General features: G+C 38.1%; 1 protein-coding gene across 1 annotated transcript; it reads left to right on the forward strand.

Moving 5' to 3' along the window:
* The first annotated feature begins 674 nt into the window (after positions 1–674).
* On the forward strand, positions 675–13,818 carry LOC144054825 (tensin-4-like). Its single transcript, XM_077570152.1, has 12 exons — positions 675–906; positions 1,921–2,197; positions 3,464–3,744; positions 3,824–3,919; positions 4,107–4,223; positions 4,695–4,790; positions 6,776–6,853; positions 7,290–7,352; positions 10,014–10,185; positions 10,269–10,337; positions 11,665–11,694; positions 12,532–13,818. The coding sequence occupies exons 1-12, from the start codon at positions 675–677 to the stop codon at positions 12,662–12,664; spliced, it is 1,644 nt and encodes a 547-aa protein (XP_077426278.1). The 3' UTR covers positions 12,665–13,818.
* Positions 13,819–13,874: the final 56 nt, after the last annotated feature.

Here is a 13,874-nt window from a genome sequence, read left to right on the forward strand (position 1 = left end):
TTGCACCTTAATTAAATAAATTAATGAGCTATCATTCAACAGGTTTCCCCTGTAATATTTTTGTCATTGCAAAGGACTACCTTTAAATTAATTTACGCATTGACCCACGGCGCCTTCCACTATGGGGAGCCGCTGTGGTGTTGCATAATTTTTCTATAGACATGTTCAAATTCGCCATATGATCGGATTCAGATTTTCAGTTGAGAGGGGTAAAAATAGACCTGTAGTCCTGGAACCGAAAATGCAGAGTTTCCTCTCTCAGTGTATGCCAACTGGCTGTTCAGGGTTAGTCTTGGTGTTCGTTGAACATGCTTTGTGAAATGGACCCCAATTCAGTGACTGAAGACGGATGTATATCACAATTGGATGAGGCTGATGGGATAAATGCACAAATTTAACATGACAACAGGTTGTTATCATCAGATCACATTTGTCCCCTCGAAAACATACATGAACCTTGCAATGCTTATTTATGACTCAAATAAGCAATTAATTGCTAATAAAAACAACAATGTTGTGTTTACATGTTCTGTTTAGGACAGTATGTTATTGATTTTAATATGAGTATGTGTGAAAATGTTCATGTTTTCAAAGCATATAATACTTGGCCATGTAACTGATCTTTCTTTATTGTGTCTATATCTTTAGTGATACCAAACGATTGTGAGCACATGATGCCTATCTCTGAAGGCATGTCCCACATCCTACCCAATCACGTTCTGAGAGTGGGCCAAACTATACGTCTGGACCGGGAACAGGAGACAGTGACTCCATGTTCTAGTGAGCCCAGCAACCGCCTCAGTGACATTTCGCTGGATAATCTCAACCAGCTCATGTTTGAATTGGATCCAACCTTTGAACCAATTCAGGTCAACACAAACCATATGTGCATCAGTCCATCTGCAGGTACAGTATGACAACATGCAATCAAATCTTGATTGATATTAACAGATGTGCAATAAAGCAATAAGTGACACAACATGCAGGTTATAGTTAAATGTCACATAAAAAAATTGTCTTCAAAATATAAGACCGGTCAACAGTTTCAGTCATACAGAGTAAGGCCAAATTGTCCTGTTAACCAAATTTTCAATGTTTAATTTCTTTGAAAATACACCCAGCCTTCAGGAGTTTTTCCTTTTTTATCAGAGGATAATTGCACCAATTCAGGTGTTCTGGGATTGCTGCCCAGACTATGAGACACACCCTCAGCTTCTCAGCCTACTTAAATAAAGAAAAGTCCCATAAAAGCATAATAGTGGTGTAGAGTTGTCTTCACTTTGTGCCTTTCCTTTTTTTAGTATCCAGTGAAAATAGATCACATCACCTATTCTTCTTGGCGCAACAGTATATGTGCTGTTGATTGTATGTGTATTTCTGAGGTCATCCTGAAAGCAAACGCTTATGAAGAAAAAATATGAAGAAGTTGAAGGAGCTAATACAGGATTTGCTGTGTACTAAAAGTACAAGGCTACCCAAAGACCATCTCAAATTGTGTGGCTTCATACATATTAGTTATTGCCAAGTAACTTGTGCTGCATAACTATTGGTGTGGCTCCTTTCTCTGACCGCATTGTTTTGTTTTGTTTTATTGAGTAAATAAACTGAATCCATAGTTCCCATCAACTTAGAGAGGTAGACATTACCCGAAATAACCAGGGACAAGTTGAAACCTCACTCAGATGTTGTGACACAGCAGAACTGCACAAATTAAAACGTTCAGCTTGGAAGGATTACCTTGTGCTGTGCAGGCAGGTACCTGCATGAGAATTTTCAGCAGAATTTGTGCGTGTACACGAGCCAAGCCCTTACAGTCAATATAAAAGCAAAGCATGAACATGAAAACAAATCATGGAGTTTCACATTCAGTTTTTCCTGTATGAATCTTTTAATGCCAAATATTTTCCTGTTTTCCCTCAGAAGCATACCACTCCTCGCCCACAGTGTCCCCCAGTTTCCCGATCCCCAGACCTGCCAGTGTCAGCTTCAGCCCACCGGGCGCACTAGTCTTTTCGGACTCCCCCTCCTTTTCCCGGCCTCCGCTGCCATGTGGGAACGCACCCAGAAGAAATCCCTCAACGAGGCATGACATATCCTCTTCCCAAGGGTCCCTTCGCTTGTCTTACCCAAATAGGAACAGCGCAGCCTCTTTACTCTCTACATCAACATGCTCAGATACCAGCTACATCCTTGGCAGGTACAACTTATTAATTTCCTAAAAACATCATGATATGTACCTATTGTATCCTCAAATTCAAATTTATTTATACAGCCCTTAATCTCAAAAGAGTCTCAAAGAGCTTCACATGCCCACAGTTGACAAATATTGCTGACATCCCCTGATCTAAACTTGAGCTAAAATAGTTTTAATGGTCTTTCTTGTTTTAAATAAGGTGATAAGAAAGGCCATTAAAACTTTTAGCGAATGTTTAGTGCACGTTTGTGAACTTCATCGAACCCTGACATGAAATCAGCATTTGCTATCACCGCTAATGATTGCCCCTCAGTGGGAAATGTACTTTAGTAATACTGAAAAAAAAAAAAAAATAATAATAATAAAAAAAACACTCCTGGTAATATTCATAATGTGCATATGAAAGGAGAAAGTTTAGTCAAATATAACCCTGAGTTAAAAAAAAAATAAAAAATTTAATTTTTTAAATAATATTTATTTATTTATTTTTATATTATTTTTTATTTTTTTAATCAAGACTCACAGCGGTGTCCTTAAACAAGTGCCGGTGCCAGGCGGGGCCAGCGATTAACATCTCGATTTTATTAGGTTTAAGAAGCAAAACATTGAACAACATGCATTGTTTAAACTCAGCGAGATTTGAGCCATATTTATTTCTAAATTGTGGAATTTGGTATCATCTGCATAAAAGTGACAATGTTATACAGTATTTATATGTAATATCACCAAACGGAAACATGTAGATGCTAGGGTTAGGGCTAGGATAGATTGAGGGTAACGATAGAAGGCCAAGTATTGATTCCTGCTGAACTCCACAGGTGCCATTAAAATTCCCAGATGACACATTGCCATGAATTACATGGTGAATCCTCTCTGAGAAATAAGGTCTAAACCAAGAAAATGCTGAGCCTGAAATGCCAACACACATTTGGAGGCATTCTGGTAGTATGTTATGATGGACAATTTCAAAGGCAGTGCTGAGATTATGTAATAATATTATCGATGAGGTCTATAGCTATTAAGAGACTATTAGTCATGTTTGCAAGTAAAGTGATCGCTTTTAATCTGGACTGAAAAAGCTCAAATAGATTACTAGTGGCAATGGTTAAGGTCGAGTCGTTTGAGTAAAGGCTGAATAAGAAAAAGCAGCAGAGGAGAGCGATAAATTCATAATTAGAAGGTCCTACAATTGGAAACAGTACTTTAACGAGTTTCCCAGGAAGAGGTGCACACACTCATGTTGTTGTACTAATCCTCTTGTCCTCATAGCACCCTGTCTTTGGCCAGCGAAGATGCAGATGGTCTCGGGTCAATCATCTTTCCAGGTGATGGGTGCCGGATGAGGCAATCTATGACCCAAGATGGGTCAGAGAAGCGAGCACAGGAGATGCCTACCAACTGCTCAATGAGCAGTCCGGAGCAGTCATTCTCTGGTTCTTTTACTGATATTCCCTTGTTGCTGATCAATGGCGTACCACACCGGGACAACAAGAAATCTCCGACTTCAGACGACGAAGTAATACAGAAGCCATTTAATCATCACAGTGAGTGTCAACCGTTGCTGTTTTGCCTATACTGGCTCTTCTTTTCGACACTTGCTACATTTAATCAATACCCTGATTATTTCAGGTTCAGAAGTCCATTCAAGTGGGAGTCAGTCATCAATGAAATTCGTTATGGATTCTTCAAAATTCTGGTTCCGTCCACAAATAAGCAGAGCAGAAGGTGAGAGCCTTGAACCTAGGTTGGGTCACAATTTGCAAAACAAAATCACGTTGTTGTGAGCTATTAGGAGCTTTTTGTGTGTGTGTGTGACAAAAGCAAATTCACTTTAAATAACTATTTTGCGATGTGAAAAAAAATGCAGAGCATCATCATGCAATAACAACATAACCTGTTTGATCTACCTCAGCCGAGGCCTTTGTGAAGGACAAAGAACCAGGAATATTTGTGGTGAGAGAAAGTACTACATACAGAGGAAGTTTCGGGCTTGCCATGAAGGTTGACCAAACAGCAACCAATTCTTCTGGTACGTTTGAGTTGTAATCTTGTGAGTGTTTTCTTATTTGATTTTTAAATGTTACAGCTGCACTTTGGTCAACAACATAGTACTTAATGATGTCAAGTTTTAAAAAGGGCCTAATGACTCACTTACTCAACCCAACTAATGGGGAAACAATAAAACAAAAACAATCCCCCCTCCCCTGCCCAATAATGTCCAAATAGTTTTAGGCAGGCTAAGCGCACAAGTAAGGACATTTGATAATTATTATAATGATGATTCTTCTTATTAAATAATTGGTAAAAAAAATAATCAATCAATCAAGTCCACTAATCCCTTGCTCTCATCTTAAGGAAAAAAATACAAAGCTTCAGGCTTACTATTACTGCAAGTTATATTTGGCCAACCGAAAGGAAGACCAGACTCCGTTGTTCCCTGATTAAATTTGTGTGCGTGTGTGTGTGGGTGTGTGTGTGTGTGTGTGTGCGTGGCAAACAGGAGGAGAGAGCAGCTCCCAGTTTGTCAAACACTTCCTTATTGAATCTACAGCAAAGGGTGTACGCCTTAAAGGCTCTTCTCAGGAACCGTACTTTGGTAAGGTCAACAACACTTATAGTCATGCTAAGCGACTAACATTTTTGAACTAACCAATCTCACAATTTTCCATAATGAATCGCGAATAAATCTAATTTTTCTACTTCTCCTTCTACTTTCTTCTACAAAGCTTGTAACAGATATTTACTTGAGTAAAATCTTGGAATTAATGCACAATCATAAAAAGCTGCTTTCTGTGATCCTTGTATAGAGTTCTTCTCCTGTAAAATACAGCTGTTGATCAAAATGATTTATAGGCCAACTTTCTTCTTATAGAAACACTTCTCAAAGCTTCTTGCTTCCATGTTTAGTTGTGCCCACAAGCAGCACACTTTAGAAGGGTTGATTTGCGAGGCCCCGTGGAGTTGAGCAGGGTATTTTGATCTGAGATGATACGCCAAAAACATACAACTAACATGCTATTTGAATTTGGCTGTGTGAAAACTACTTGAGATTTCTCCAGCAAGGGTCAAGCAAATAAAACCAAAAGTAAAGCTACCTATAGTCCGTGTTTGTCCATCTCAGAGTTAACTGAGTTATTTTTTAGACTTTAAATAATTAAATTGAATCTCCAGAGTTAACACTTTAATTTTGACAGCCCTAATATAGAGAAAAAAGAATGTCTTTTAATGTAGAGCAAAGCAAAAAAAAAAGAAAAAAAAGAAAAGAAAAGGTTTAAAGCTGCAGTTGGATCACACAAGACTCAAATTTGAGTAAGATCCAGATTTGGTTTACAAGATGTCATTTTTATTAGTCACAAATTAAACTTTAAGAATTACACTCTTGTTTGTCAGTGCTATGGGTTGCAAAACAAACATACACTAATGTACTCCTAACGACAGCATATGTGACCTTGAGAGCTTCGAGGCTAGATAGCAAGACAGTCTGCAATTTTTAAACAAGAGAAATTGATGCAAGTAACATAGTAATGAAGGAAGTTGTTGTAAAATAGTAAATAATATAATAATTAATAGCATTCCTATCCTCATTCATAACCCCCCCAAAAACAACCAAAAACTCACAAAAGCACAAGGAGAAGAACATACAAACTCCAGCCACAATTCTAAACCTGAATTACAGAATCGTGAGTCAGACGATGCGTTGATTAGGTGGATTGTTTATAGAAATGAACTTGCTGTTAAGTAATTGCCCAATTTATAAATTCATCCATTCAGCCTTCAATTTTCTGCTCTGCATTTCGTCATTCAGGTCATGGATAGGGGGCAGTGTTTCCCAACGTTTATTGAGCTAAAGCTAATGCAGTCATGGGGAAAAAAATATTACACCACCCTTGTTTTTTTCCCAGTTTCTTGCTAGATACAACTAAAGGTAAATTTCAGTTCAGTTTAACAGGTGATCTTTTTCATGATTTCCTAAATAGTCCAGATATAGATAGCCTAAAATTCATTTTATTTATTTATTTATTTATGTATTTATTTATTTATTTATTTGTAGTTCTTACATCAATAGCTTTGGCGTTGTACTGCCAAAACTGTGTTTTCAGGCAATCCATGTTTTCTTTTCTTTCTGTTAGTTACATACATGATACGCCTTTAGTCAAACCACGCATTAAAATGATAATGATGATATTTACTCAAATTACTCACAAATTTTGTGAATTAGTGCAAAATCTGACTGTTCAGTAGCACATTCAGACCTTTGGGCAAGAGCCTTTTATCAACCCGCAAAAGCATGTTTTTGGAATGTGGGAGCAAGCCAGAGTACCCCAAGAAAACCCACGCAAGCACACAGAGAACATGCAAACTCTGAAATAAACGTTATAAATAAATAAATAACATACAACTCCCTCCGTTGGATTTACACCTAGAGACACTGCTATAATACACACTAGGGACACTATTTGCCTTGAATATTTTGAATTTGTTCACAACACAAATATATTCTAATCATTTCTATGATTGTGTCTGGTTTGTTTATTGTGGTCATGAATTGTTTTTGGAAATATAATGTTTTTGTCGTTACAGGAAGCCTTTCTGCTCTGGTGTACCAGCACACTATTTCCACTTTTGCTTTACCCTGCAAATTATTGCTCCACTCACAAGGTAACGTGCATCTATGTTTGTAGATGAATGAATTGGAGGAGACATATAAAGACATTTTATGAGCATATTATTAGCTAGGGTGTTGACAAGCAGCTACTTGTTCTCAAGCAGTCCGCAGTCAAAGCCAGAGCAATTAATGCCCTAACTTGTGTTCTGATATCAGGAGGCAGCAGTACACCACAACGCCACTTTCATTTAGTGTTCATGTCCGCCAGTTGCAAATACCACCCACTATCTGTTCCCATCTCCACAATTACTGTACATCACCAAACATTTGAGTCTATCCCGGTTAGCATTCGCTAATGATCTGCACTAGCATTGCAGCGTTTTGCTTTGAACTCTTTGTGAAAGAACCAACTATTTGTATCCAAGCAATAAAAAAGTTTTTTTTATTTTCATTTTTCATGTCTTCTTAAATTGACTTGTCTGTCAACAGGACAGGGTGGAGATGAAGAGAGAACAAAAGACAAATCACTCCTAGAGGAAAAGAAAGGAACAGGTAAGACTAACCAAGTTTTAGTTGTAATTCCAAAAGTGCAATAAAGAAATAAAATAAGACTTCCCTGTTATCTCTTGCATTGTATGTAGATAAGATTTAAAGGAAACATATATTTTGTCCTCTTATAAAAAAGTTTCCAGCTGTCTTAATAAAATGTCTTTCTTTTGTCAAAGTACACCAGTACAATAAATACTGTCCACGATCCTGTTTCATAAAAATCAATACTGCTAACTGGATCCTGAAGGTATTAGTTGATTACTATATCAAGTGTAATCTTTGCGTGTTCAAAAATAATTGAAAAATGAGATCTGATGAAGAAGCTTCTTTTGCAAAAGATTTATTTTAGGAGCTCCTAAAAGACACAAGACATGCTTACATTCAAAAGTGATGTTAAGCCTCGAGTGTGTCCATATGAAAAACACACAGTCGCTTTATAGATGAAAAAAGCATACTCCTCCTCTGAGGCTGGACAAAGGGTTAGCAATTATAATAGACAGACAAGTGATTTATTGACATGTTTACTCCAGTTTCGTCCAAAGCCGGAAATATATGATTAGACAGGTACTACCATGCGACCTAGACTCCCTCAGACCCACAGTGTTATCAACTTGAGAACATGCCTCCCATGTGCATTCCTATCTCACCAGCGGGAAGGGAGTGAAAAGTGTTATTCATTACACTACAGTTATATGTCCAATATATTTCACACAAACATTATCAGTTACAGTATATGGCATCTATATACTATAAGTAAATTCATAAACAGTAAAAATATGCATAGAAAATGTTAAATGTCTTCAATCCCTACTACAACAATGGCTTTAATTGCAATATTTACTCTTATCAGAAGCTAACTCTGTTAGCTAATGCTAATCTGTAGTGATGGAAAAATTAAGCTTCATGAACTATTTGCAATATTTTTTATCTGCTCTAGATGGTGCTCTTGGTTTAAAGATGGAGTGGAAATGTAATCAATTTCCATTACATTAGCCTTTATCTTTAAACCAAGGGCGCCATTAGTTGCCATGGCAATTATATCAATGCCAAAAGGAGCAGAGGTGCAATGAGTTTTGTTGGATACACATTATCGTAGTGATGGGGGGGGGGGGGGGGTGCTTCATGAAACACATGCAGGTTTTTTTACTCCTCTAGATGGTGCTCTTGGTTTAAAGATGGAGTGGAAATGTAATCAATTTCAATTGCATTAGCCTTTATTAGCCTTAAAGGAACAAAATCACAAACATCCACACTCATGTGCACACCGTCACAGAGTGGGAAGTGTGGAAAAAAAAATGTAGTAAGCAGTGTTATTTTAACACAGTTAGGATAAAAACTTACACTGTCAGAGTAAATTTCCCTGAGTGTTGGGGTGCATGTTGGGTGTAACTGAATAGCACTACCTTGAGTGTTAAATTGACCACACCCTCATTTCCGGTGAAGGAGAATCTTTCCAATTTTCCAGCACACTGTCGAACTTCAGTGATACATCCAGTTGTTGGAGCAACGTAGCTCCATGGTAGAATGGTCATCTTCTGATCCTGAGAGCATGGGTTTGATCCCAGGCCAGTGTAACTATGTTAAAGTATCTTTGTGCAACATACTGGACACCCAAGTTGCTCCTGAGCCGTGTCATCGGTAGTCAAAAGCGCTTTGAGGGTCTTGTAAGGAGGAAAAACGCTATATAAATAAAGTACGTTTTATCAGAGTAAAGTGTAGTTTGAGTTAAATCACTGTAGCCTACTTTCAACACTACTCAGTGTTTAACCAGTGTAGATTTTTAACACTATACAGTGTTGGAGTAACACTTGTTAAGTGTCCAAAAAAGTAACACATTGGAAAGTGTCAGATTTACTCTTATTGGTGTAGACACATATAAAGTTTTCTAGTTAGATTTAACACTACTCAGTGTTAATATAACACTTGTTATTTTGCTGCGTACAATAGTGCTTCAAATACACAAAAAAGAAAAAGAAAAAAAGAAACAATGGATGAACTTAAGACAATTTAAGTACAATTTTAGCTTTTACTTTATGTGAAATCTAACTTAATTTCAAAACGATAAGAGGTTAAATTTTCAGATTCAGATCAGTCATAGCTCAAATATTAGGTATGGAGGATTACTTTCATTTTTTTTTTCAAGTTCATCTAACATTCCGTTGTTTTTTTCTTTTTTTAGTATTAAAGGGACTACACCATGGTATTTTAAGCCCTTCCACAATTTACTATAGGCACATAATGATGAAATCTTACCTTTGACACAATGTAATTTCTTATGAAATATGAGTTATTTCAGTGGCTATTTTTCTTACCCGGAAGTTAAACGCTTGGTTCAGTAAAACCCCGCCTCTCCCCCTGTGGCTGCCGCGCCCCTCTCATGAAGTTGTCCGAGCCGGCTGCTTCATGCAACGCCCACGAAACATACAGATAGGTTTTAAGCCGATTTTTAAAATAGTTGTTGCAGTCCCTTTAAAAATTCCTGTATAGTGTTGTGAGAACTGGACCTCTGAAAGCCACATGCATGCACACACGCACACACACCTACAGTACACAGACTGAAGGTCACACTATTGTATCTAGTGATTACAACTAACCGTTTCAGACAGTCTGTTTTACGTGGACCTGTTGTTTTGTGGGGTCTACAGTAATGTGTGTTTATTGCAGCCTGCAATTTCATCTACCTAAATGCCGTCCCCACTGAGATGTTGACAGGACCTTGCGCGGTGGAGAGGGCGGTCTCCTTCACATTGCAACTGCCATCAGGTTCCTTTCAACCCACCATCGTCAACCTCAAAGTGTCTTTGAAGGGCATCACACTAACAGACATCAACAGGAAGTAAGACAGCACACATCCTGTCGCGTTTGTCAAAAATGAGACTTTGCGTGTGAAATTCAACGTGAACATTTTTTTTCTTTTAGGCAGTTTTTCAGACGTCATTACCCGTCTCACCTGCTTAGCTATGGAGGAAATGATCCAGAAGATCGAAGGTGACAGTTCATTATCATGGAATTGCAGTGAATGCACACCCATAGAAGACACGTAGTGGGACGTGATTTCCACACTGGTTATAATATAGATCACATGATGGTAAATACTAGGATTCCACAGAAAATTGTGTGAATGAGAAGAGACATTCACAGAAAGCAACATGCTGACTTTTATGCTTTCAACATCACGTCATAGGGGCATATTGAAACCAGTTGTGAGCACCTTGCAGCTAAAGTCCAATATAATCTCATCCCCGAACCGGAAAGGGCACTCCACCCTTTTCCGACTGAGGACTACAATTTTGAGGAATTTCCTTGAAGTCGTCTGGAAGTCATTTTCCATGGCCTCACCAAACTCCTCCCGTGCCCGAGATTTTGCCTCAGCGAACGTCGAAGCTGCATTCTGCTTGGTCAGTCTGTACCGCTGCAGTCCCACACACTAAAAAGGCCTGTAGGATTTCTTCTTCATCTTAACGGCAGCCCTTACCATCGGTGTCCACCAGCTGGTCCAGGGATTGCCGTCATGACAGGCATCGACCTGCCGAGCTGCCTCAGCAATGGAGGTGCGGAACATGATCCACTTGGACTCAAAGTTCCCCGGCCTCCTTCGCGATATGGACAAAGCTCTGCCGTAGGTGTGAGTTGAAACTCTTTCTAACAGGGAATTCTGCCAGACGTTCCAAGCAAACCTTCACAATATGTTTGGGTCTGCCGGTTGCGACTGGCATCTTCCAACTCTCTTTATGCAAGTGTCCAAGACATGCGGCCGGAAGTCCGATGACATGATAATAGGCAAGCATTTCTTTAAGTGCCTGTCTCTTATTCTTGTTATTGGACATGTTTTAAAATTCTGTATTCATGCAGTGATCCAATAGGTTCTCTTTGGATCTAATATTGTTTATATTTAGATTTTGGATCATAGATTATCAGGTTTTTTTCAATACCATTGTCCTATCTACTTAGAGCAAATTATTTTCTTGTCATCATAGCATATGTCTATTTGAATCGTGCAATATAAATCATGTTTGGATGACAGTATTTGAGGCATCATCCATCATTTTCGATACCACTTGTCCTTGTTTGGGTCGGCTGGAACCTTTTTCCCACCTAACTTTGGACGAGGGACAAAATACAACTAGACTGGTTGCCAGAGCCATTTGCAGGAAGGGAGGACTTGCAAAATAGAGTGTCCAAATTCAGAAACCCACAATTTTGAGGCAAACGTGCGTCCCGTATTTGAGACAAATACAGCGTTAAATAGTTACTCGTTATATACATATATATTTTTTAAAACAACCTCTTTTGATTACGTTTTTTTCTGTTACAGGTGGCGAAAAGGTTCAAATTTTGGTGCAAGGTAAGGGAGTTGTTTTGCATGTAATGTGACAGAAAAATAATTTATTAAACGTACAATCTATACTGCAATACAGTAATTTTACGTATAGGTAATGGTATTGGGCCGCTACCTGGCCTTATGTCAAAATATCAGTACTTGCAACGGTGGCCTCTTGTGGCCCTTTTACAATTAATTAAATAAATTAGAAGAATAGAAAATTGCCATTAATTTCATGCAGTTTTAAGGAAAATTCTATACAGTGTTCCCTCACTTTTCGCTAGAGATACATTCCAATCCCAGCCGCCCCCCGCAATAAGTGAATTTATGCGAAGTAGAGGTTGACTTTTTAAATTTACATTTTTATTTTTGGGGGGAATTTACACCTATCTATTAAGACATTGTGAACCCCTCCACATGACACCCACCCTTCTAAACACGTGTTAGACTTAATAAATTGAATTTTTAGCATACAAAATGCAGAATAAGTACCAAGGTACTGATGACATTTTTTTTTTAATCTTAAAATGGCTTACCTTAACCAGAAAGCATTCTACAAATATCACAAATTGATCATAAATGACAATCTGCGATACAGTGAATCTGCAATAACTGAACCGCGAAATAGCAATGGAACACGGTATTGGGATTTTTAGGTCTGTCATTGTTATATATCCAAAGGACTAGTGGTATCTGTTCTTTGTATTGGTGACTACTAAAGAGTTAAGTAATCCTACAGGTATTGGTCTGAAAAACAATGGAATCGAACATCCTTAATTGTATTATTTCATTATTCATGTCTTTGCCATGGTATGTGCATCTTATATTTCAAATAATCACAGGTGTTGCTTTTGTTTGTAGGATGTTTGGCTTTGTGGCCAAAGGTGTGGAAGCTGGCATGGAGAACGTCTGCCACGTCTTTGCCGAATATGACCCTCTGCAGCCCTGCAGCACAGCTGTCAATGTGATTCAGGCTGTCATAGCCAAACCATAGGTGCACTAAATAACATCAAACATTTGGTACTTTGCACAGCCTGTTTCTATATTTTTTTTCAGGTAATACTGTAAATGCTTCGAGTTAAAGCAACGTCAATAAATAATATTACCTTAAAGTAACAGCTTTAAAACCGGCATACCATCTTGTAATATGCAGAACAACCTCTCTGTCATTCCCATGGCAAACCCGGATAGCCTACTTAAGCTGTCTGTAACACTGTTAGCGCAATCAAAACACCTCCTGTGTTATTGCTAATGTTTGGGCCTGTGTGCATGGTGCAAGGCTTGTACACACACGCTAAAAATAATCAGACATGTTATGACATCAACACCTTCTGGGATTGTTTAGCACTTACTCCAGTGTCTTGGCTCCATATGTGTTTGTTGGTAACAAATCCTCACTTCATTTCAGCTGTATTATTTGCTGCAGTGGTTTACGTAAGATTTCACTTTGCAACTGTATGGGAAGCTGTGAGGCAGACAATCAAACAGGCTGTGCTACTTTAACAATCCGCAGAGGCCATTCAGGGACAGTTGGGAGAGATTGTGTGGATTAATCTAATATTATAATATTTCAACAAAGCACTGTACTTCTCTAGCTTGTTTAAAAATGACATACATTTTTTTAAGGTAGCAATCTCAATTTTTACGGGTGCTTGGATTAAATTTAGTCATGTTTGAGCACCCTCAAGAGCACATCACACACAAACACACAACCTTACAATAGGAACAGTTTGACTGATTTGTGGATGAAGATACACGGTTTGCAGATTAGAGGAACCTTTGTTTGTAACAAACAAAATGATTTTTTCGCCATCTTTGTTTAAGGCAAATGCACAATCTTGATAATGTATAGGCTACAAATAATCTGCGTAATGAAACTAGCACCTTTCTTGTACAGCGTGATGTTTTGTGCTATTAGATAAAGCAACACATACAGTTCAGTGTTGGTCTGCTTAATGATGTGGATTGTACAACATTGTGATGATTGATCAGGTTTGCAAGAATAAAATCAGAATTAATTGTTATCTCAAAGCAAAAAAACTGCTGAGATGCATTAGATCATACTATTTATTGCACTACAATGTAAGCAGTGTATTCTGTTTATTTTTGTCTATGTACTTTTTGTGATGAATAAACATTGCGCTTGTATCAATGTGCACTAATGTGAATGTATAACTTTCAGAGGAAATCAATGTCAACAAACG

The sequence above is a fragment of the Vanacampus margaritifer genome, chromosome 7 (assembly GCF_051991255.1).
Source record: "Vanacampus margaritifer isolate UIUO_Vmar chromosome 7, RoL_Vmar_1.0, whole genome shotgun sequence".
NCBI classification, from domain to species: domain Eukaryota; kingdom Metazoa; phylum Chordata; class Actinopteri; order Syngnathiformes; family Syngnathidae; genus Vanacampus; species Vanacampus margaritifer.